The 25,646-nt window shown below is 39.9% G+C and overlaps 1 protein-coding gene and 1 long non-coding RNA gene across 4 annotated transcripts in view; one reads left to right on the top strand and one right to left on the bottom strand.

The window, feature by feature from the left end:
* The window catches only part of LOC116592570, a 32,142-nt gene extending 13,613 nt beyond the window's left edge, over nt 1-18,529 (top strand). The window contains exons 3-4 of one of the 2 annotated variants that reach the window (XR_004286526.1): nt 7,208-7,298; nt 18,509-18,529. This is a non-coding gene — a long non-coding RNA (uncharacterized LOC116592570). Of the gene's footprint in view, nt 1-7,204; nt 7,299-18,508 lie in introns of both variants that reach the window. The other variant, XR_004286524.1, reaches the window with a different exon arrangement.
* ANKUB1 (ankyrin repeat and ubiquitin domain containing 1) overlaps nt 1-25,432 on the bottom strand; it is a 32,958-nt gene extending 7,526 nt beyond the window's left edge. Inside the window, exons 1-4 of one of the 2 annotated variants that reach the window (XM_032345673.1) lie at nt 24,802-25,432; nt 22,931-23,074; nt 11,115-11,331; nt 1,262-1,376 (exon numbers count right to left, since the gene is read on the bottom strand). In XM_032345673.1, the coding sequence (XP_032201564.1) occupies nt 1,262-1,376; nt 11,115-11,331; nt 22,931-23,074; nt 24,802-25,284 (959 nt within the window). In that variant the 5' untranslated portion in view covers nt 25,285-25,432. The remainder of the gene's footprint in view (nt 1-1,261; nt 1,377-11,114; nt 11,332-22,930; nt 23,075-24,801) is intronic. The other variant, XM_032345678.1, reaches the window with a different exon arrangement.
* Between the last annotated feature and the right edge of the window lie 214 nt (nt 25,433-25,646).

Below are 25,646 nucleotides of genomic sequence, written 5' to 3'. Positions count from 1 at the left end.
ATGCGTGTGTGTGTGTGTGTGTGTGTGTGTGTGTGTTTAAGCATGATGAGAAATACGGATAGTGTGTGCAGGGAGATTTTAGGCTGGAAACTGATCACCAGAGCCGAAAAGGCCTGGAGCAGAGTGAGCACATGGGCCTAGGTGGGTCAGCTGGGCTGTGTGCAGGAGTGCATATTGCGGACAGGGCACACCCCTGCTGCTCATGTTCCTAAGATTTTATCAAAATGTTAAGTCAAGTGGAATGGTTAAGCATCTGAGCATTAGAGTTAAATTATTGGGATTCCACATCCAGTTGTGACCTGCCTAGCTGTGTGGCATTGGGCAGATTTCTCAATGTCAGTTTCCTTATCTGTAAAACATGATAAAAGAGTATTATCTTGTAAAATTGTCAAAAGTATAAGATTAGGTAATACATATAACACAGTGTCATGTTAAAAGGTACTCAATAAATAAGCACAATATAAAGTACCAATGCAACACAACAATTTCTTTGGACTTAGAGCATGGAAAAAGGGAATTATTACTATCCCCCAATAGAAATTACTTTAAAATAATGAATAATATGTAAAATTATAAAATCTGGTTTTCTAATCTGTCACTTCTTAGAGCCCTTAGAGCTCTTGGTGCATGTGTGGGTTTCTGTAAAGCATGATTAAAGCACCAAGAGGGAACACTGTCCAAAAATACCAGTGAATTAAAACCATAAGAGTAATGCAGCTTACACGTTAGGGATGTTGCTGATGGCAGAGTCATGCTAACATGACCGTGTGCTTCTCTGAGCCTACTGCCCACTGCCCAGCCACACGTGTATGACAAAAGTATGTACAAAAGACTTGTATTAAAAGTTTGAAAAATTACTTGGCAGCTTACGAAGAGGGAGCTAGAATTTTCAGCCAATCAGTTAGCAATTAGTGCTTTTTAGAATAATTGAATATGAGGGTGGCAAGGTACTTATTCTGATAGGCTTCAAAAGTGCTGTGAAAAGTCTGATTTCCAAACCAAACTGAAGTCACTTGTTGAAATAGTTAGCATTTCTTGAGGAAAGTCTACCTGAACTGCAGTCTGTCACCAAAGGCTGTCAGCCCTGGTGACATCCCTGCGATCTTATCCCAGCAAATATCTCAGTAAGAACATCTGCTTGAGACATTCTCAGTGGAACCAGCATAGTGCAGCAACCCAGCCACAGAGTGAATTGCAGTCTCAACGTCCTATAGAAGTTTAGTAAAAAGTACTTAATTTAGCGTTTGCTCTATCTCCGTACTTGAGTACTGGTCCTTCATTCGATAAATAGCGTTGCACTTTAAGTTTTTGTCCCAGAAGACAACCCATCAGAAATTCCTTCCATCCATCCCAGACATCCAAACGAAGTGTTGTGCCTGTGGATCAAGAGAGGTCGTTAATGGTTCCCGTCCCTCCCTGTGGTGTGGCAATCTATAAAACTTCTAAAGATAGCTTTTTCCAACCAGAGGCATAAGCTAGATGCAAACTGAAAAGTAACCTTGGAATAAGTAGACCGGGGTGCTATTTTCAGCTTAGGCCTTCATCGACTTGAGAAGACATTTAGGTTCCATTGCATTATAATGCTGAAATAGTTTCTGCAGTTATCTTAAAACAGTCCTGTGGATGTTGATTCCATGCTGATATATACATCCCATGTAAACTCAAACTGTTATATTGGAAGAGGAAACTAAAAAAACTGGCAGGACTGATGGGCTTTTGGGGCCTGTAGCTCACAAACGGGATAAGGGTGGAATTAAATGATCCTTTCATGTTTTTTTGTTTTCAAAGATTTTATTTATTTATTTGACAGAGAGAGGGGGAGAGGGAGAGAGAGCATGAGCAGGGGGAGTGGCAGACACAGGGACAGGGAGAAGCTGGCTCCCAAGGAGCAGGGCGCCCAATGTGGGACTCCATCCCAGGATCCTGGGACCAGGACCTGAGCCGAAGGCAGATGCTTAACCAACTGACCCACCCAGGCACCCCTGACCCTTTTGTTTTATCCATCGCAAGATAGCCATTGTGTGCAACAACACAAAAGTAGTATGTTCATTTCTGCCGGAGAATTTATCACTTACCCTCTCCTGGTCTGACCTCTGTGGCACCGCATTCCCTTTGTTCCTCAGGATGGTGTTTTCAGGAATCTTCTTTCCTCAGCCTTCTCTTCTTTCCCTATGCATTCCCTCAGGATAAAACCCAGTCTCCTTCCTATCTGGCCTACCCCACCTTGCACCTCCCTCCAGCCTATCTCACTCACTCCGTTCCAGCCACTCTGACGTTTCACCTATCCTTCAGATAACACCAAGTCCACTCCCATCACAAGACCTGAGGACATACTTTCTTTTGTTTCTAAAGGTCTTCATCCTTTTCACAGGACAATGTCCTTCTTCAGTTTTCAATTCAAGTATTATGTCCTTACAGAAGACTGTTTTGGCCGCTACTGGCTCCTCCCACTCCATTATTCTTTATCCTATGATCTTACTTTAACTTCATCCCAACTCCCATCATCAGTACTTGAAATCATTTTTCTTTTCAGAGATCTTTTTTTCATGTCTCCACTAAAAAGAAATCTCCTTCAAGACTTGCCACACAGGGCCCCCTGGATGGCTCAGTCGGTAGGCCTCAGCCTTTGGCTTGCGTCATGGTCCCAGAGTCCTGGGATGGAGCCCCACATTGGGTTCCCTTCTCGGCGGGAAGCCTGCTTTTCCCTCTCGTACTCCCCCTGCTTGTGTTCCCTCTCTCACTGTGTCTCTCTCTGTCAAGTAAATAGATAAAATCTTAAAAAAAAAAAAAAAAAGAAAAGAAAAAGAAAAAGAAAAGACTTGCCACACAGCCTAGCACTTGGTAAGAGCTCATTAAATACTCGTTGGCTGACTAACAGGCAATCTCAGTGACCCTACTGGCTTCACTGACCACCCACATGGCCTTCATTCCCAAGTCCAAACCTCCACTCCAGGCCTCTGCTCCAGCTCCAGAGTCCACCTGCTGGGGACATCACCATCTAAGGGATTGCCCTATGACCCCCTTGTTCTGAAAGGCAACTCGTCATCTTTCATCTCAGCTTGTGACCCTACTATCTTCCTTGTTATTTCAGCTAGACATTTAAGAGTTGGTCCTCATTCTTCCCTTTCTCGCGCCCTTTATCTGTACAATAGCTAAGGCCTGTAAAGTTTATCTCGTGAAGGTTTAAGAACCATTTCCTTGCCTCCATCTTACCAGCTCCACCCTCTTTCAGACTTCCATGATCTTTCACCTAAATCTACTTCTGGAAGCTACCACCAACCAGCCTCCCCATCACTTTCTTCTGGTTTCTGCTCAAATGTCACCTCCTCCTCTGGCCAACCATCTAAAATAGCCTCCTTCTATATTACCACATAACTCTCTGTTACCATGTCCTGTTTTTGTTTTTGATATTTATACTTTAGAGTTCTTAAAATTCACTATTTTTCTGTTGATGCTTATGTTTCCCACCAGACTGCAAACTTCAAGAGGTTAGGACATCTTGCTGCTCTTGCTCACAGTGTAATGCCCACTTTCCTCAATGGTGCTTGGCTCATGGTAAATAATCAGTAAATATTTGTTGAATGAAATTCTATCCTATTCCCCAAATCCATTTTGACCATGTACTGACCTCCTAACCCTTAGCAACCCAGCAGGCTCTCCTGCACTTCTGGATACACATCAGGCTATTTCTGGCCTTCGGGATTCTTCTTTTGCTGCTCTTTTGGTGTCTGAACTCTTGTTATTCTTCCCCACACCCTCCTTCTAATAGTTTGTGATGCAACATAAACTGGTATCACCTCCTCCGGGAAGCTCTTCTTAACTATGTCCTTGTTTCACTTCTGCAAATAGTTAAAGGAATCGCTCAGCTGGCCACCATGGTGTGTGTTGAAACTCTTGATCATTGAAAATAGATTCCTGGGGATGCCTGGATGGCTCAGTTGGTTAAGCTTCTACCTTAGGTGGGATCGAGTCCCGAGTGGGCTCCCTGCTTCACGGGGAACCTGCTTCTCCTTCCCCTTCTGCCTCTCACTCCCCTGCTTGTGTTCTCTCTCTCCTTCTCCGTGTCAAATAAATACATAAATAAAATCTTAAAAAAAAAAAAAGAAAATACATTTCTGTTTTGGAATTGCTAGTTTGTAAACACTAACAGAGAACTCTCTGAGCTCAAGCATCATGTCTCATCCAGTCTGTGGACTCTGTTCTAGTTATGCTTTTGGGTTGCAAGGAGGCCCTCAAGAAAATGGGGTTTAGGGGCGCCTGGGTGACTCAGTGGGTTAAGCCTCTGCCTTCAGCTCAGGTCATGATCTCAGGGTCCTGGGATCGAGTCCCACATCGGGCTCTCTGCTCTGCAGGGAACCTGCTTCCTCCTCTCTCTCCACTTGTGATCTCTCTCTGTCAAATAGATAAAATATTAAAAAAAAAATAAAGAAAATGGGGTTTATTATACTGAGACAGTGGCCAGAACTGCTGTGCATTTGGAACAAAGACACCTCTCCAGATGGGCGACTCCCCATCTCTCCCATGGGCTCTGGGATCTCTCTCTCTCTCAAGCCCTCTATATCTCTTTGTGTCTTCTTCCTTTCTCTGCTGACAGGCTTCCCTGCTGCTCCCTTACAGTTCCTCTACTACCGTAAATGAGGTCTTCATGCAACATTGCTTCGCCACAACCCAACCTTTTTCATGGCACCATGCATTTTCTGTCATACTGGTAACCAGTTTTGTCTTTCTATATTTCCCAGTTTGAATTCACAAGACTAATAATAATTAATAATAATAATATATTGAATATAAATAACTAATATTCACTGAATGCTTATTATATGCTCTACATTATTCTAAATACTTTACACGAATAAGCTAATTTAAAATTTACAACAGGGGGACCTGGGTGGCTCAGTGGGTTAAAGCCTCTACCTTCGGTTCCGGTCCTGATCCTAGGGTCCTGGGATCGGGCCCCACATCGGGCTCTCTGCCCAACAGGGAGCCTGCTTCGTCCTCTCTCTCTGCCTGCCTCTCTGCCTGCTTGTTATATCTCTTTCTCTCTGTCAAATAAATAAATAAATAAATAAAAATCTTTAAAATTTTCAACAGTCCTAAGTGTGGTTCTTATTATTCTCTTCATTTGACAGTTGAAAAAACGGAGGCCCTATGAGATTAAGTAACTTGCCTGGGCTTTACATACCCAGTAAGAAGTGGAATCAGGAGTTGTATCTTGGCAATCTGGCCTTGTGCCTACATTCCTATCCTCTATGTTATCTTTGTCTCCAAACAAAAATTTAATTGACTGATGTCATCGAACAATCTGTAGATTGGCTGGCTGCCTTTGAATCAATATGATGGTGTTGGCAGTAGGACAAGGCTCAGACACATAGTAGGTTCATAATAAATACTTGCTGGTATTTACCATCCTTGACACCATAGATTTAGTTTCTCTAAAGTTTCTTGTTGTACTTAATTTTCTTATTTAAAGGTTTGATTCCTGTGGGTAGCACTGGAAGCAAAGGACTTTAAACAATGTTCAAATTGCATTTATTTCACCTCTTGATTTAAAAGTGATTCGCTGTTTGTAGTTTACCATAAAATTTACCCACAGATAAGTATTGAAAAACTTACTTGACACTGTACCCCAGCCTCCTTTGTGTTCCACAGCTGAGGCCACACAGCTTCCATTTTGAAGAACGAGCCAAGCTTTAGGCCCAGAGAATAATCTTAATTCCACTGAGAGGGAATATGTTAAGATTCCAGGCTCAGGTGGGAAGTTGGTGTTCCTGTTCATCCTGCTTGGATATTGTCCCAGTTCTACTAACTTGCCCGATTCCTCCTGACCAAGCCCCCACCTTGTAACCCAGAATATGAGTGCCTGTATCCTACTCTACCTTTTGGGTTTCAGAACTGAGGTCCATCTGTTCTCTGAGCCTGGAACTGAAGTTCCTGCTCTGAACCCCAATCTCTGGGGTTAGATTTCTATTACGTGTTGTCAGAGTCTCTGATGTCAACAACCAGCTTATCTAGTTTTTCACCTCTTATGTCATTTATTTATTTATTCATTTGCTACCTTGATGCTATGCTATGATTCACCCACCAGGTCCCTGCTGGATCTCCCTGAGGTTACCCTCTGCCTTCCTGCCTTTAGCCGCATACGGATCTGCCTGTCTATCCCAGGGCTCCCACCAGCAGTACTTATTTGAGACTAACTTCCCTCTTCCTGGACCCTCTATCCTTCCCTAAGTGGTTGTCTAGACTCAGGATCTCAGCTCTTCCTAGCTCAACCTGTCCACTGTTGATGAACCCTGATTTTGAAAACTACAGAGAAGCCTATATGATTTAAATCCTCAACAGCAGTAGGACACCTCCCATCAAGCTCTGTATTTTATTCTCCTTTAATACCCTATCTGGGAGCAATTGTTACAGGTTTTGTAACTATTAATTTCAGTTCCTTGCAATGAAGCAGTCTTAATTCCTCAAAGGACAAAGGTAACAATGGCTGGTTTTTCTCTTAATGCTCAATCTTTAAAATTTTATTTTTAAAGATTTTATTTATTTATTTTTGTGTGAGAGAGAGAGAAATAGAATGAGCACAAGCAGGGAGGGAGGGGCAGAGGGAGAAACTCCAATGAGCAGGGAGCCCGATATAGGATTCAATCCCAGGACCCTGGGATCATGACCTGAGCCAAAGGCAAACACTTAACCAACTGAGCCACCCAGATGCCCTATCCAGAGAACGTCTAAGCACATTAACCAGCACCATTTATTGGATAATACTTCCATCCCAATTGGTTTGTAATGCCTCTTTGTCACATGTTAAATTCCTTCGTAAGCTTAGGAGTTCTGTTGGAAAATAGAAATTTACTTGAAAAATGGTGGGGTGCCTGGGTGGCTCAGTGGGTTAAGCCACTGCCTTCGGCTCAGGTCATGATCTCAGGGTCCTGGGATCAAGTCCCTCGTCGGGCTCTCTGCTCAGCAGGGAGCCTGCATCCCTCTCTCTCTCTCTCTGCCTGCCTCTCCGTCTACTTGTGATCTCTCTGTGTCAAATAAATAAATAAAATCTTAAAAAAAAAAAAGAAAAATGGTACATTGCTCCAGAAAATACAGTTAAAATCTATAACTGAAATGAAAGTAGAACTAATGAGACTTAAGCTTCAGGGCCTTTCACTACATGAGTTTTTTAATTCTCTATTCTTAATTTTGAATTTTTTTAAAAAAGAAGACCCCCCAAGATTGTATATATCTACAAACCCTGGATCTGCTCACTTTCTGCTTGCAAACCCATCACCGTGGCAAGCCATGCAGCAAAGCAGGTATGGTCGACAGTGTGCATTCAAGGGAATTGTTTGCAACCTCTCCCCATGTGGTCCCTCTATCCCTGGCGGCATACATACTTTGAGGTCAATATTTGCCTGTCTGATATGGAAATCATTCTCTGGTGTGGGTTTCCCCTAATGAGAAACAAAACAAAACATTGATCAGAACTTAGAGTACCAATAAAAGTAGATATTGATAAAAGCATTCTGGGTTGGCACTATAAATTGTTGGAAAGAACCCAATCCTGAGTGTGTGATTACCATTTCTTAGCAATATGACCTTGAGCAGGTCACTTAACTTCTCAGAGCCTGTTTCCTCACTTGTAAAAGGAATTAAAACAGCATGGTAGATCTCCAAGGGGCCTAAGGACTGGTAGAAGGGCCTTGGAGCCAGCTGAGATTTCAGGGTCTGAACTCCCAGGACTCTGCCCACAGATTGATTGTGATTGCTCATTCTGGCCATGAATACCTGCCATGAGGCATTTACCATTGGGGTATACCAGTGGCAGCATTCTGTAAAGGGAAGTCATTCATTCGTTCACTCATTTGTTAGGCACACCTTGTTCCAGAAAGGATTAATGTCAGTTTTCAAGCATATAGATAATATGGACAGAGTAACTAGCAGACAAGAATGTAGATAAGCAAGAGGAAAGCAAAAGGCAGGATAGAGATTTAAGAACATGAAATGAGGCTAAAATGAACATTTGTCCCTTATACAGTGATTGAAGAAAAGTGTGTGTGTGTGTGTGTGTGTGTGTGTGTGTGTGTGTGTGTTGGACCTATGTGATGTGCCACTAAACCTCAAGTCACAAAATCACATGTAGTAGGGAATGTTTAGCTTTGATAAATTCTTGACAAGTTAATCATTAAATATTCTACCACCAAAAAAATTCCCTTTATCCTTTTATTACTCATCTTCTTAATCCCTGCAATCTTTCTGTCTCCATCCACTTTATTAAAACTGCTCTCTCTGGGTTCACCAATGACTTTTAAGCCAAATCAAAAGGTTTTTCTCAGACATTGTCTTTGGTCTTTTACCAGCATGGTAAAAACTCTCTCTTCTTTGTCATCTCTGACAATGCACAGTCCCACCTTTTCTCCCACCTCTGACAGCTTTACATGTCTCATTTTCTGACTCCTATTAGCTGTCTACTTGCCCTGATTCAGCATGTCCTGACTACTGGCCCTTGGCCCTTGACGTGTCCCTCTCTGTATAGACTCTCAAAGCAAAGCACCTCTCATAGGGCTTAGTCCCTGACTCCATGGCAGGACGCCTATAGCAACACCTACTAACCGAACCCACCACTAAGCCCTCACTCAATGTTTGTTGTGGAGGAGAATCGGAAGACTTCAGTTGAATTTACAGCTTTGCCACTAATTAGCAGAGTAACTTTTAGAGAAAGCACACGTTCTCTGCCTTTCTTTATATCTAAAGTTTAGGACCCAAAGTATAAGCTCCTTTCCCCCATTTCACCACCACAGTCCTAGTGTCAGAGCCTTGGTGCTTCCCTCCTCTTAAATGTGATTCAGCCTGACATCCTGTCTCTAATTTCTGGGTTTCTCAGATTTGCCTCTCTCTTCCATTGCTGGTGGAGCTAGTTAATACTGGGATTCTCAAAAGTGCCCGTTAGCATAACACCCTGCTTCTCTTAACTCCTTTCTGTATTTTATGCTGCTTGCTGCCAGATCAAACTTCTGCTAAACACTTCTGTTCCAGAACGTGCATAGCTCTGATTGCCAACATGTGAAGCCTGTGCTCTGTTGCCTCACCCCTAAGACCCTTCTCAATCTGATCCCAGCTGTGTTTCTGATTGGTCTCAGTGAGTCTCCTCTGCTTTTCAGAAGTCTCCTGATATTTGTCTTCCCTGGATTAAGCCCATGTTCATGAACCTGTGGCTTGTGTTTTTCTCCTGGTTTAGAAGCCTGGAATGTCTTCCCTTTCATATGACCATATTTCCCACCTCTTTGTGTGCTCATGCCCAGCATTCTCCAGAATGCCTTCCTTAAGCCCGTCAGCCTTCATTGAGCTGACTTACTATTAGAATAAGTATATGTGCAGGCCTTATTTCTACCACCTTATCATGAATGCTCAGAGTGCAGAGGTAGTTCTGTGTGTTTTTATATGAGCTAATATATGTAGTGACTAACTGAGCTACTTAAGTCTTTGATTTTCAATATGAGTTTGACTGCTTCTCAGAGACCTTCTAATTTTCCACTGCTTTTGGAGAGGGGTCAAGTTTCAAATCCTGATAGTACCAGGGATGACTCATTAACTGGGGAAGGGAGAAATTACAAGGTAGGCTGATCAAGAACCTCTTTACCCTCTGGTTAAAAAAAGGTGGACTGGCTGCTTGAAGAATGATAGGAATGCTTTAGGCAAAGATATGAAGCCAACCAAAGACTTTTCCTCCCTTCTCCTTGAGGTTCTTCTTTCCTTGCCTTTCCTTCTATGCCCTGGGCTCATGGTGGACAAGCAGTCTACTCTGGTTATGCTTGAGCCCCTAACCTCGCATTTGAAAACCCTCATTCCTAGAGGGTCATTTTAGGAGGCCTGTGTGTTGTCCTTCACACACTCTTAACCATCTGGAACATTTTTGCTTTCTTTACATCTGTCAAAATTTGGGGTTGGGTGAAGTCATTTCTAAATTGTCTTCTAGCTCTAGCTGTAAACTGTTACATCATGATTTGAGCAGCATAGGCCTAAAGAGCCGTCACCTGAATTTTTTTAATGTATTCTTTTGTGTTTCATTAAAAAACTAGATCATAAATTGCTTGAGGACAAATGTCTCTTGTGTGTCCTTACTTACATAAGTCCCCACCATGTTCTGGGCAGGGCTGATTCCCTGGCAAGCATGCAAAACAGTATGTGCTTTACTGTAAGGTACTGTGGGGACAAATCCTAGAACATCACTTCCTTTGATCAAAAACAGGGATGATAAATGATGTCAAAGTTTTGAGAGCCTCAATTAAAAATATCATGAAAGAATAAGCAGATATAATAAGAGAAGTAACAATAAATGCAAATTTAGCAGTGTAAGAAGCAAAACTGTTTAACTCAACGGTGTTTACAAACCAGACTATAAATTGGGAGAACTCAAATTCCATTGCAATGAATGTGACAGTACATTACCTTAATGTCTGCTGATTGTCAGCAAAGATTCATTCACCTCAAGCAAGACTCTCTATAAAGTTTGAACCATTTTCCTATAGGGTTAAAGCAATCAGACAGTCCTTTGAGTTTGTTTTAATGGTGTATGGCTATAGCAGACACAACATGGAAGTAGAATATTTAAAGAAAGGTTGTAATCTGCCGATCAGGGATGAATGCCAACTCACTAATCTGTCAATCGGGGATACTGCACAGTAGCCACTTGCACTATTTAAAATATTAATATAACCAACAGTGTTTTAAAATGAGATTGCATAAAGCAAGCTTAAGACAGTGTGTGTATCATATGCTACCACTGTGTTCAAAGGAAGAAAAAGGATATGTACTTGAACTTGCTTCTATGTATTCTTGAAATATATTTTGAAAGAGAAAAACATAAACTGGTTTGAGTCTTGCTCTTCTAGCCTGAGGATATTAACCAGTTATCCTGCTTTGAGTGAAGAGAACAAGACATGCAGGTCTATGGGTCATTTCTTACTTGTTAGTCTAAAGACCCAGATACCCGATAGGGGCATTGATCATTTACATCCCCACTGAGGTTTCAGAAGTTTTAGTTTGGAAGGAACTCCTCCATTTTTTGCCAGTCTGGTACCAAAGAACCATAGTGCTGAGCAGTAGCTGGTATTGAATATGGTAGGCAGTACCGATGTCTATCTGGTAGTCCCTCAGTGTGTTGCAGTCATACATCTCCAGTCCTTCTGGGGTCCGGAGACAGAAGACACTCACAGGGAAGCCACATCTCAAAGCTACCAGGGTTCTCAGATCAGACACTTTTTGACCAAGAAGGGAAATGTTCTCCATCATTGGCATTGTCTCTTGGGTCACAGCATTAAACACATAGAGAGTTGGCTTGTCTTCTTCCTAAGGGAAGAGAAAAGGAGGAAACTCAGGAATAAGCACTATCTAGGGGTTGAAACAAAGGAAAACATTTTGAGTGCCTCTAACTCCCACGACATGGGGGCTAAGGATGAAAGCAAAGGCCAGCTAAGTTCCTGACTCCTGGTCTGACTCCTGTTCTTCCATCCTGAGACTATTAAGGAGTCCTCCTGCTTTGAGAAAAATGAAGGAGACTTGGCAGGGCTTTGCAACATTTCTCCTTAGTCTGCAGACCCAGAAACACAAGAGGAGTGTTGATAATTATATCCACACTGCACTTATGGAGGTGTTCTTTGAGAAACAACTCTACCATCCCGCTGGGCTCTGATTTGGAAGTACTATGGTTTCTAAACCCTCAGTCAATTTTTAAAATCCTTTCTGAGAGGTTATCTCTGGGGAGTGGAACTGAGTTCAATGTTGTAGGAGGGATGTTTTACTTAGCATTTTATGCTTTTCATTTTCCGTATGGTCTAACCTAAAAAATGTATATTTACTTTTACTGTTTAAAAGGAGAAGTTCTAAATATAAGTGATAAAAATTTCCTTTTTTTTCTTTTGCAATATAGATAGGAAAGCAAGTGAGAGTGATACATCTCAAGTCAAGTTCAAATGGAAGGTTTGGGAAAAATATTAATCTTCCTGTTAACAACAGATGAATCAAGACACACCAAAGCTAGAAACATGGCAAACCAGGAAAATGGGAAGGGGGCAGAGAGAAGACTATTAACGTTTTCAGTTTTTGAATCAAAAAAATGAAACTGCATGTACTTCCTCTTCATTGGATTCAGGGCAATCGTGTTTGTCTTCAGTGGCCTCTTGTCGGCTTGGCAGATATGCGTGCTCGGAGCCGTCCCTGTCATGTGGGAGTCTTGGAGAGGCGCCTTAAGCAAGACTCACAAGTGGGCATCAGGCCTCTGGGTTTTCGGGTCTGGTGAGGGGGGCGTTCCTAGCCAGTCATTTTTCTCTTGTTCAGCTCTATTCTATCCTCCCCCTTTCTCCTATCAAAATTTGCCTCCAGATTCCCCCAGGAGCCCCTTCCTGCTTCAGAACTGTAGTACATGAATGACATTCATTCCCCTCCTCCCAGATCACACACTGCCATAACATAATCAACATCCAGATCTCTTTGAAAGAGCCTTTAAGGAGTAATGAATGTTACAGCTGCAGTTTAGGCTGCGGTGCTTTGATCTGGGGCCCATTTCAGTGACTCACATCGCCAAAAGCAGGTTCCGGCCCTCTGTTTCCTGAGTCTAAAGTGCTTAGGACAGTTTTTCTCAACAGCTTCTCATAAACTCACTCAATAAAAATTGGAAGGACATAGGATTCACTCTTTCCCTTTCGATATGCTTGCGCTTTCCTATGGCTCCATTAAAGTCCATCCTAAATCCATGTGGTATTTATAGGCAGGAAGAAATTCCTACAAAAACTAAATAAAAAGATAGCGGGGTGGATAAAATTATATTTTAGGTAATAGCTTTTCCTTATTTCTTTCATGGTTACTCTGATTTCTTGTTAGCCCTTGGTACGGATACTAATTTATACTTAAAATTAAATGTGTAATGTGCAAACAAAGTAGCAAAGACCCAAGTCACTCTTCATAGTGAACTGGCAACTACATGATGTTAAAAAAGTAAGTTCAAAAGGAGCTTCTCAGAATGCGAATAAACATAAGCATCTATAACTAGGTATATGTAAAACTCTTAAACGAGTAATAAGGGAGAACTGCAAAACATATGGGAATGTTTAGATGAAACTAATAGTGCAAGTAAGAAAATATATTAGTTATTAATGAAGTTATGTTCTTAAATTGCAAGAAAATTAGCACCTACAGAGTTTATTCTTTTTTTTTTTTAAGCCCCCAGGAACTTCCCAGGCCCATTTAATTTATGATGTATCTGGAACATAGTTCCCTTTCTACTATTTTGACTCTATTTATCCACCACTTTATAAACCTCACTTTTGTGAGAAAATGCATTTTAAGTTCTATTGAGGCACACCAATTGGGAGACATTTCTTCGTGTTGGTTATTTGGAGAGGGAACACGTTGATGTGGATTAACAGCAACTTGTCAACTCACCTTATGCACATAATAAAAGCATCTCTCTATCTATGTGATACCTCTCCTTAAATATTCTAAATAAGGAACACTGGTAGTTATACTAAAGGAAGCCAGATGTTATTAAATAAATAATACCATAAAAAATCATCACTGAAGGGGCACCTGGGTGGCTCAGTCAGTTAAGCGCCTGGGTGGCTTCAGCTCAGGTCATGATCCCAGGGTCCTGAGATCGAACCCTGCATTGGGCTCCCTGCTCAGTGGAGATCCTCCTTCTCCCTCTCCTTCTGCCTGCCTCTCTGCCTACTTGTGCTCTCTCTATCTCTCTGTCAAATAAATAAATAAAATCTTTTAAAAAAATCATCATTGAAAATACATAAAATTAGGCTTTCCCCTTTACAAATAAACCAAGAAACTATGGTACGAGGTACATATCTTACTTTTTTTTTTTTGGCTTGTGACTGAATAGTATTGTTTGAGCACAGTTTATTTCTGAGTGTTTTTTTATTATTAACATATAATGTATTATTTGTATCAGGGGTACAGGTCTGTGATTCATCAGTCTTTTTGTTGTTGCTGTTGTGTGTGTGTGTGTATATATATATATATATATATATATATACAAACAATGCATTATATATATATACAAACAATACATTATATATATATAACATTATATATAATATATACAATACATTATATATATAGTGTATATATATACACACAATATATATATACACAATACATTATATATATAACATTACATATATATATATTTTTAATAACATATAATGTATTGTTTGCCCCAGGGGTGCAAGTCTATGAATCATCAGGCTTATACATTTCATAACATTCACCCTAACACATACCCTCCCCAATATCCATAACCCAGCCTATCCCTACCTCCCCACCACCCAGGAACCCTCAGTTTGTTTTGTGAGATTGAGTCTCTTATGTTTTTGTCTCCCTCCCGACCCCATCTTGTTTATTTCCTTCCCTAGTCCCCATGACCCCCTGCCCTGACTCTCCAATTCCTCATATCAGAGAGATTATATGGTAATTGTCCTTCTCTGATTGACTTATTCCGCTTAGCATAATACCCTCTAGTTCCATCCATGTCATTGCAATTGACAGGATTTCATTTCTTGGTGGCTGCATAATATTCCATTGTGCATATATGTGTGTGTGTGTGTGTGTGTGTGTGTGTGTGTGTGTATACCACATCTTCTTTATCCATTCATCTGTTGATGGACATCCAGGCTCTTTCCATAGTTTGGCTATTGTGGACATTGCTGCTATAAACATTGAGGTGCAGGTGCCTCTTTGGATCACTACATTTCTATCTTTGGGGTAAATACCCTGTAGTTCAGTTGCTGGGTCATAGGGTAGCTCTATATTCAACTTTTTGAGCAACCTCCATACTGTTTTACAGAGTGGCTGCACCAGCTTGCATTCCCACCAACAGTGTAGGAGGATTCCCCTTTCTCTGCATCCTTGCCAGCATCTGCCATTTCCTGACTTGTTAATTTTAGCCATCCTGACTGGTGGGAAGTGGTATCTCACTGTGGTTTTGATTTGTATTTCCCTGATACCAAGAGATGTTGAGCAATTTTTCATGTGTCTGTTGGCCATCTGGATATCTTCTTTGCAGAAATGTCTGTTCATGTCCTCTGCCCATTTCTTGATTAGATTATTTGTTCTTTGTGTGTTGAGTTTGGTAAGTTCTTTATAGATTTCAATACTAGCCCCTGATCCGATATGTCATTTGTAAATATCTTCTCCCATTCTGTTGGTTGCCTTTTGGTTTTTGTTGGCTATTTCCTTTGCTGTGCAAAAGCTTTTGATCTTGATGAAGCCCCAGTAGTTCATTTTTGCCCTTGCTTCCCTTGCCTTTGGTGATGTTTCTAGGAAGAAGTTCCTGTGGCTGAGGTCGAAGAGGTTGCTGCCTGTATTCTCCTCAAGGATTTTGATGGATTCCTGTCTCACATTGAGGTCTTTCATCCATTTTTTTTTTTTAAAGATTTTATTTATTTATTTGACAGAGAAATCACAAGTAGGCGGAGAGTCAGGCAGAGAGAGAGAGAGAAGCAGGCTCCCGCTGAGCAAAGAGCCCGATGCGGGGCTCGATCCCAGGACACTGAGATCATGACCTGAGCCGAAGGCAGCGGCTTAATCCACTGAGCCACCCAGGCGCCCCTCTTTCATCCATTTTGAGTCTATTTTCGTGTGTGGTGTAAGGAAATGGCCCAGTTTCATTCTTATGCATGTGGTTGTCCAATTTTCCCAACACGATCTGTTGAAGAGACTGTCTTTTTTTCCATTAGACGTTCTTTCCTGCTTTGTCAAAGATTAGTAGACCATAGAGAGTTGAGGGTCCATTTGTGGGTTCTCTATTCTGCTCCATTGATCTATGTGTCTGTTTTTGTGCCAGTACCATACTGTCTTGATTATTACAGCTTTGTAATAGAGCCTAAAGTCCAGAATTGTGATGCACCCAGCATTGGTTTCCTTTTTAAACATTCCTCTGGCCATTTGGGGTCTTTTCTGGTTCCATATAAATTTTAGGATTATTTATTCCATTTCTTTGAAAAAAGTTGATGGTATTTTTATAGGGATTGCATTAAATGTGTAGTTTACTCTAGGTAACATAGACATTTTAACAATATTTGTTCTTCTAATTCTCGAACATGGAATGTTTTTCCATTTCTTTGTATCTTCCTCCATTTCTTTCATGAGTGCTTTATAGTTTTCTGAGTCCAGATCCTTTGCCTCTTTGGTTAGGTTTATTCCTAGGTATCTTATGGTTTTGGGTGCAATTGTTATGGGATCAACTCCTTAATTTCTCTTTCTTCTGTCTTATTGTTGGTGTATAGAAATGCGACTGATTTCTGTGCATTGATTTTATATCCTGCTACTTTGATGAATTCCTGTATGAGTTCTAGCAGTTTTAGGGTAGAGTCTTCTGGGTTTTCCATGTAAAGTATCATATCATCTTCAAAGAGTGAGAGTTTGACTTCTTTGCTGATTTGGATGCCTTTTATTTCTTTTTGTTGTCTGATTGATGAGGCTAGGACTTCTACTATGTTGAGCAACTGTGGTTATAGTGGACAACCTGTTGTCTTCCTGACCTAGGGGAAAAGCTCTCAGTTTTTCTCCATTGAGAATGTTATTTGCTGGGGGTTTTTCATAGATGGCTTTTATGATATTGAGGTATGTACTCTCTATCCCCACACTGTGAAGAGTTTTGATCAAGAAAGGATGCTGTACTTCATCAAATGCTTTTTCTGCATCTATTGAGAGGGTCATATGGTTCTTGTCCTTTCTTTTATTAATGTAGTGTATCACGTTGATTGATTTGTGGATGTTGAACCAACCTTGCAGCCCAGGAATAAACCCCACTTCGTCGTGACAAATAATGCTTTTGATGTACTGTTGGATCCTATTGGTTATTATTTTGGTGAGAATTTTCACATTCATGTTCATCAGAGATATTGGTCTGCAATTCTCCTTTTGGGTGGGGTCTTTGTCTGGTTTTGGGATCAAGCAATGCTGGCCTCATAAGAAGAGTTTGGAAGTTTTCCTTCCATTTCTATATTTTGTAACAATTTCAGAAGAATAGGTATTAATTCTCTTTAAGTGTTTGGTAGAATTCCCTGGGGAAGCCATCTGGCCCTGGGCTCTTGTTTGTTGGGAGATTTTTTATTACTGCTTCAATTTCCTTGCTGGTTATGGATCTGTTTGGGTTTTCTGTTTCTTCCTGGTTTGGTTTTGGTAGTTTACATGTCTCTAGGAATGCATCCATTTCTTCCAGATTGTCAAATTTGTTGGCATATAGTTGCTCTTAATATGTTCTTATAATTGTTTGTATTCCTTTGGTGTTGGTTGTGATCTCCCCTCTTTCATTCATGATTTTATTAATTTGGGTTTTTTCTCTTTTCTTTTTGATAAGTCTGGGCCAGGGGTTTATCAATCTTATTAATTCTTTCAAAGAACTAGCTCCTAGTTTCATTGATCTGTTCTACTGTTCTTTTGGTTTCTATTTCATTGATTTCTTCTCTGATCTTTGTTATATGTCTTCTCCTGCTGGGTTTAGGCTTTCTTTGCTGTTCTTTCTCCAGCTCCTTTAGGTGTAGGGCTAGGTTGTATATTTGAGGCCTTTCTTGTTTTTGAGAAAGGCTTGTAATGCTATCTAGGTCCTCTTAGCACTACCTTTGCTGCATCCCAAAGATTTTGAACTGTTGTGTTTTCATTTTCATTTGTTTCCATGAATTTTTAAAATTCTTCTTTAATTTCCTGAATGAATTTCATTCATTCTTTATTAAGATGCTATTTAGCCTCCATGGATTTGAGTTCTTTCCAACTTTCCTCTTGTGGTTGAGTTCTAGTTTCAAAGAATTGTGGTCTGAAAATATGCAGGGACCCTGGATGTGATCTATTCTGGAGAATGTTCCATGTGCACTAGAGAAGAATGTGCATTCTGTGCTTTGGGATGGAATGTTCTGAATATATTTGTAAAGTCCATGAGGTCCAGTGTGTCCTTATTTCCTTGTTGATCTTTTGCTTAGATGATCTGTCCGTTTCAGTGAGGAGTGTTAACGTCCCCTACTATTATTGCATTACTGTTGATGTGTTTCTTTGATTTTGTTATTAATTGGCTTATATAATTGGCTGTTCCCATGTTAGGAGCATAAATATTTATAATTGTTAGATCTTGTTGGTTAGACCCTTCAGTTATAATATAATGTCCTTCCTCATCTCTTATTACAGTCTTTGATTTAAAGTCTCATTTGTCTGATAAAAGGATTACCACCCCACCTTTCTTTTGATGCTCTTAGCATGAAAAATGGTTTTCCACCCCCTTGCTTTAAGTCTGGAGGTGTCTTTGGATCTAAAATGAGTCTCTTGCAGATAGCAAAAAAAGCAAATGGGTCTTGCTTTTTTATCCAATCTGATACCCTGTGTCTTTTGATTGGAGCATTTAGCCTATTAATATTCAAGGTAACTATTGAAAGATATGATCTTTTTGGAAACATTTTCATTTGTAAATTATACATTGTTTTTTAAGTAATTTTTTTTTTAATTTAAGTAATTTCTACACCCCATGTAGGGCTTGGACCCATGACCCCAGGATCAAGAGTCATATGTTCCTCCGACTGAGCCAGCCAAACATCTCTCATTTGTAAATTATACATTTTTCTTTTTTCCTTTCTTTCTTTCTTTTTTTTTTTTGAGAGAGAGAGAGCAGCATGAGTGGTAAGAGGAGGCACAAAGGGAAAGGGAGAGAGAGAATCCTAAGCAGACTCCACATCTAGCAGAAAGCCTCATACAGGGCTCAGTCTCACAACTCTGAGATCATGATCTGAGCCAAAATTAAGAGTCAGACACTTAATTGGCTGAGCCACCCAAGTGTCCCCCACCTCACACTTTAGAAGGCATGACCTGTCAGAGAGTTGCTTGTTAGCCCTCTTTGTAGCAGGGCCTGGACATGTGACCAGAGTGCTCCCAAGCTAGCCTACTCACCAGCTGTACTTTGAATTAGGAGCTGGTAAGGCAGAGAAGCAGCAGACACAGGGCCTCGTCCATGGCAGTGGCACATCTGCAGCATTGCTTGTCTGGCAGCAAGGCTGGAGGCAGGGTCAATTGCTGGTTTTGAGGGCTCAGAGGTGGCTGCAGCTGCGGCCTTCTTGGACTAGTTCTGGGGCATGATGAAGACATTGTTTTTGACTGCATACTATCTGAACCTGCTTATCTAGTCTTCTTGTCAAGACTGTCAACTACTGAGTAGCCTTTCAGTGCATTTATTTTCTGCTTAAGTTGTCCAGGCTTTGTTTCTGCTGCTGCTTGCAATTAAGAACCTGATGCTGGAAAGGAAAAAAGACAAGGATGTAGGAGCACCTTGCCTTGATGGTACAGAGGGAGGAGAGATGCCCCAGTAAGGGAGGAAATCCTAACCCTGAAATGCATCTTGATACCTTGCTATGATGTTTCTGATATCAAACATATACCTTCTTGTTAATTTTCAAACTTCACCTCTCAGGGACTTTGTCAACTTATTCACGCATCACCCTTTTATGGAGAGCGTACTATATGCCAGGTACTATTTTCAGCACTGGTTGTCAACAGTGAACAAAACTCAAGCAATAGTTTCCACAGTGACACTTGTTAGAATGAAGGAAGCAAATGGGATAGCACTTCTGCATGCCCAGCAATAACCTGGGTCCTTCCACTGCATCATGCCATGACTTATAGGAACATAGCAGTCTGTGGCAGCAATAGCAATGAATGGGCAGGATTGACTCCTGCCTTAATAGAACTTGAATATATATCTTATAGAAGATATTTCTTATGGTTTCTATAGAACTTTTTCCCCTGAGAAGGAAAAAATAATGCAATATTCTTTCCCCACTATTCTCATATTGCGCCCCCCGTTCACTTTTCCAGATATTTCTACATTACTATTAAAAGAGAAGGTATAATACACAGGAAGGCTGGAAGATATATTGACTATTTAAAAAATGTATTTAGGAGCAGTTCATCTCTTAATTTATCTAAAGTCTTTTCCTCTTTTCACACAAGCAAAATGTAATTCACACAAAATATAAGCATAATAAAGAAACCAAATATTTTGGATTTATTTTGCATCACATAATGTGTACTTGTATTTTTAAAAAGAGTTTATTTATTTGAGAGAGAGAGGGTGTGCATGTGCACAAGTAGGGGGTGGTTGTGGGAACAGGGGGAGAGAGAGAGAAGCAGACTCCATGCTGAGCAGGGAGTCTAACGTGGGCTCGATCCCAGGACTCTGGGATTGTGAACTGAACTGAAAGCAGACGCTTAACTGATTGAGCCACCCAGGATCCCCTCTACTTATATATTTTTTTTTAAAAAGAAAATTGCTTACTTGGCAAATTTTTAAACTTTACAAAAGCATGTTGTTTACATCTTGTTATGTCTAAGTTGTGCAAAATAAATGAAGAAACTAGCTTTCCAAGATTTTCAGAAGGTAGAACTAACTGCATGAAGTAGTAGCATAGTTAAATAGGAAAGGTACTACTTAAATTTGTATATATCTAATTGTGCAATAAAGCAACAATATGACTTGGAATGCAGCCTTTTGTTACATAAAATAGATTAGATAGCTTAGAACTGGTCTGACTGCATTCTCTGAGGCATGGGATATTTTCACGAAGAGTTTTTGTCATTTTAATCCCATTTTAGACTGCTATTATCCATACATAGTAAATAGTGTGGAATTTTGAAATAGGCTTCTTTTTGTCATTTAAACAGGAATTAAGTCAGGATGAAAAACCAATCTTTATGGTCTTTGCAGGTAATTCTCTTCCTTCAGATTCTAGTTACTGTTTTTCTTCCCCAAACCAGTCATATGAAATTTTCTAAATGTGTTTCTACTGGAGAAGGTGAAGATTAAGATCACTAAGATTTCCATGGAACTTGAATGTTTTTATTTAAACCCTGTGTGTTGGCCAGTTCTGTGATGTGTAATTATATTCTGCCTCTCTTGAGTAAACCCATTTTACCTCTATATTCTATTTTTTTCCACTGAGAGTTTAAACTCCAGGGAAAGGTCAGAGTTCAGTGCAAAGATAGCTTGCACCATGGTCATAGATGATGTTTTATTGGCAGAATTTATGGAATATTTTTATAAGTAAAACTAGGAAATAGGTTGCCTCTGGGGAGGAAAACTGGGGGTCAGAGGTGGGAGGAAGACTTTTTACTGTATATACTTTTTATATCTTTTGTCATCTATGTGAATGTACTACCTATTAAAAAATAAATCAAGGTTAGAATTTTAAATTAAGGGAAAGAAAGCCAGTGCTGAGTTAAATAATAGTATACTATTCATACTCTTTTTTTTTTTAAATTTTATTTATTTATTTGACAGAGAGAGATCACAACTAGGCAGAGAGGCAGGCAGAGAGAGAGAGGGAAGCAGGCTCCCTGCTGAGCAGAGAGCCCGAAGCGGGACTCGATCCCAGGACCCTGAGACCATGACCTGAGCCGAAGGCAGCGGCTTAATCCACTGAGCCACCCAGGCACCCTATTCATACTCTTTACCCACATTATGTACATCCTTGAATAGCTGTGGCTCAATCCCATCCCTCCAGCTGCTCAAATATCAGTAATAAACTTGTGCCACTATCTCTAGGTAAGCAAGCAACAAAGTCTCAAATATCATTATTGGCACTGGAAAATTCCAGGATATTTTAAACGGTTTATCCTATACAGTACCAAAAACATGACATAAAAATATATTTAAATACATAAGGAAAGACATTTAAGAAATGAGATAAAAAAAAAAAAGAAATGAGATGGAATTTAGTCTGCCTAAAGGAGTATTATACTATAATTTTCTTAGTCTCAGAAGGAGAAAAGAAGAAATCAGAGTTGTCTTTATTTATCTTTTTGATAATTAAACATTCTTCAAGAATACAACAATAATACATGAATAAATGCTCATAAAACATTACAAACTCATGTACAAATATGTTATTTTTATTTACTTAAATGGAATCATACAATGCTAATTTTTCTGTGTCCTGTTTTTACTAGTTAGTAATAACTATTTTAGATTTTTTTGAAACATAGACTTCTCACTTAGTCAATCAATGAAATATATTAAAAAACAAAAAAAAAGTTAGCTTTGGCTATCATAAAAAAATTTTTAATGCTAAAATGAGAAAATTAGTGCCCCTTTTAACAGAGAATGTGTACTTAGTTACTTGGTTCCTTGAGTCTCATGTTTTCATATAGAATAAAGAACTAGTATTGAATAACATTTCTTCCCTAGAAATCAATGCTTAAACTCTTTAGGTCACCTGTCTCCTTAAGAAATTATCAGAAATTTAAAAAAAAAAAAAAAAAGAAAAAGAAATTTTCAGAAATTAAGGATCCTCCACCCAGAAAATCTCTAGACACATAATTTTGCATATTTTATAATTTTAGGGTTTCGTAAAGTTCTTAAAACCCATCCAGGGATTCCCCAATTAAACACCACTAATTAAGGACACTATTAATGGAAAAGGCTGTCTCCAGGTTGTAGGTATGTACATCTAATTCAGGAATGACTACTCTGGTTGAATTTAGATCTAGAAATTGCCCTTTCATTCTTATTGTTGCTGAGAATTTCTTACCTCTCCTCACTCCCCTGCCCTTATTCCATTGGGGATCCAAGGAAGTGACTGAATTTTCTTTCAACATCAATATTTCAGATCCACCCCTGCCCTCATTCCAGTATTGGTTCGTGAGATGTTCTGGGATGACAGTTTGGGGCAGCAACAGGGGACAGAGGAAGGAAGGGAGATAAAGAGTTAACAAGGGAAACTCCCTCTACACCTTCCTTCCCGGTACATCAGAAATTGTGCATAAGACCAGTTCGACAATGAAAGAGAGGAGAAAGCAAGAAGAGAAAACTTCTTCCTAAGTTATGAAATGACTTTTGTTGAATTATCCACAACTTTATTCAAAATGAGGTAGATATCGAGAACAATTGTTGTTCTGATCATCATACCTTAACAAAGCATTTGAGAGTTGAACCAAAAGCTATTCCAATATCAGCAAGACTCCAGCTGTCCTTTAGGGCTGCTCCAGCATATGTTAGCTCCAGATACCACCTTCCTTGTTCATCTTCAGAGAGAGGAATGTGGAAATAATCCTTAAAAATCAATAGCATATTATGAAAACAGTATATCTCGATGTACTAGATCCCCAGTAATATAATCTCTCTTCTTTTACATTTTTTTTTTCCAGTGAGCATTATAAAAGTGTTTTGGACAGATGAAGAAGTATGAGGCAGGGGTTCTTAACTTGGAGCCTATAGACCTCTCCAGAAGGTTATGAATAGGGTTTATTTTTTTAAAAAGATTTTATTTATTTATTTGACAGACAGATCAGAAGTAGGCAGAGAGGCAGGAGAAGGGAGGAAGCAGGCTCCCTGCAGGGAGCCCGATGCGGGGCTTGATCCCAGGACCCTGAGATCATGACCCGAGCTGAAAGCAGAGGCTTTAACCCACTGAGCCACCCAGGCGCCCATGAATAGGGTTTAGATGGGAAAAAAACTATGTTTTGTTTTTATTAACTCTAAATGAAACTTCTTTCAATTATGTATGTATGTAGGCAACAAACTAAAGAAGCAGTAGTTGGCTGTACCTATGACTTCGTCACCAATAGAAATCACAGATTATTTTTATATCATTATAGTTGTTGCAAAAATCTCAATATATACTGATCACTACTTTGAAATTGCAAGTTATTAGATGCATTGCTAAAATTTGATAAGGTATAAATAAAGAAGCCCACCTGTACTATATCACAAATTTGTTTTTTAATGTTTGAAAATTATTTTCCAATATAGTTGGTTTTCTTTTCTTTGTATGTATTTTATTGTATGCATTTGAAGACATTCTGTGGAGTCTATATAGGTTTCACCAGACTGCCAAAGGATTCAAGACATGGAAAGATTAAGAGCCTCTGAAGATGTAGGTTTCAGTAATCACAGTAATCTCTATTAACTAATGTAACTGTGATTCAATAAATGCACCTTACTAGATGGGAATGATCATCTCCAAGTTAAATACCATCTGATAGTCAAGACCTAAATATTTGTCTTAATTTCCTGTATTATTTCCTTATGAGAAAGCTACTGAATCCAAATTATTTCTTATTCCAGTTCTGTATTTGTAGGTGAGCTGGTCAACCAGCTTCAGTCTCTGAGCTTCAGTCTCCCTGGATGCAAAATGAGGCTGTAGTTCAGGGTTGTTTGAAGTCCTCTCCACCTCGAAAATCCTTTGTTATCTTTACAGTTGTTCACTCACCAAATGTACCATCCAACAACCGGCATGCTCTACTTAGCTAGTTTAGAGTTAATGTCCTGTTTTTGTCCTTTTATGAAGAACAAAAGGACAGTGCACAACCCACACACTTCATAAGGAGAAGTCAAATTTTTTTTTTCCTGAGAATTTACTGACTCAGTTTGCTTCCTGTCTAACACCTCCATGGTTACTATCTTCTTATCAAACTGTTGTGTAAGCAAATAATGACATTTTCAAATAGTGTTTCCCCTTTGCTGAAAATGTATTTATTTATTTATTTATTTAAAAGATTTTATTTATTTATTTGACAGACAGAGATCACAAGTAGGCAGAGAGGCAGGCAGAGAGAGAGGAGGAAGCAGGCTCCCTGCTGAGCAGAGAGCCCGACGTGGGGCTCCATCCCAGGACCCTGGGATCATGACCTGAGCCGAAGGCAGAGGCTTTAACCCACTGAGCCACCCAGGCGCCCCTGAAAATGTATTTAATAGTATCTCTACCCCATATATAGTTTAAAGCCACGGCGTAGTTAAAATCAGTAGACATCTTAGTGGCTTGGGGACAAAGTACATACCTTTATCATCAGCTTGACAGCTTCCACAGTTTCATCTGTTGCAACATCAAATGGTTCAAAAGATCCCTCAAAGGCTATGAAAATTCTCATTCTCTCAAGAAACAAAACAAAGCAAGCAAGCAAACAAACAAAAAACCCCAATCCTACAACTTTTCTCAAAGAATTGGGTAGCTGGAAAAATTCTATTTTGCAATTATGGACAAAGATGGTGGCCAGAGGCAGCTGTTTCCATCTAGCTTGAAAGTTGAGCTGAGAGAATGTGAAGAGACAAGTCCTGCTATCTGAGTACTGGGCAACACAGACAGCAGCTGTATTGGCGGAAATGTTTTCCTCGCCAATGGCAGGCAACAGCCCCTTGTTCCTATAGTACAAAAGTACAGAAGCTAGCAAACTTGACAATGGTTGGGGCAAGTGTGAACAAGCACCAAACAAGTATTGCAGAAAGGCCACACATAAATTATACTTTTGTGATGTGACCATCATCCAGGGTCTCTTGAATCTCTATTCACTCAGTGCAGCTGACTAAAGGACCCTTCAAAATAGAGATGTTATTGGAATGTACTGGCACACAGTGAAGCAAAACTGATTTGATTTTAGTGAATGTGGTAATCCTGAAAGTTCTCCATAAATAACTCTGAGCTGAAGCATTCTGGTTTCCATAACAACTTTGTGTACTTGTTCCCTGGCGGTATTTCTAATCCTGCCACGGGGTACAGAACAATGCCCACTCGCACCAGGGAGATGAATGCGTAGGCAAATGTCTGTGGTTTTCCCTTATCCTCTCTGTGTTACAGACCTGCCCAATAACAACATGTAGTTGGTATGTCTTCTAGTACTTGCCTTTA

This window comes from Mustela erminea, chromosome 1 (genome assembly GCF_009829155.1).
Source record: "Mustela erminea isolate mMusErm1 chromosome 1, mMusErm1.Pri, whole genome shotgun sequence".
Classification (NCBI taxonomy): Eukaryota; Metazoa; Chordata; class Mammalia; order Carnivora; family Mustelidae; genus Mustela; species Mustela erminea.
The sequence above is the reverse complement of the archived record's forward strand: the minus strand, read 5'-3'. Positions and strand labels throughout refer to the sequence as shown.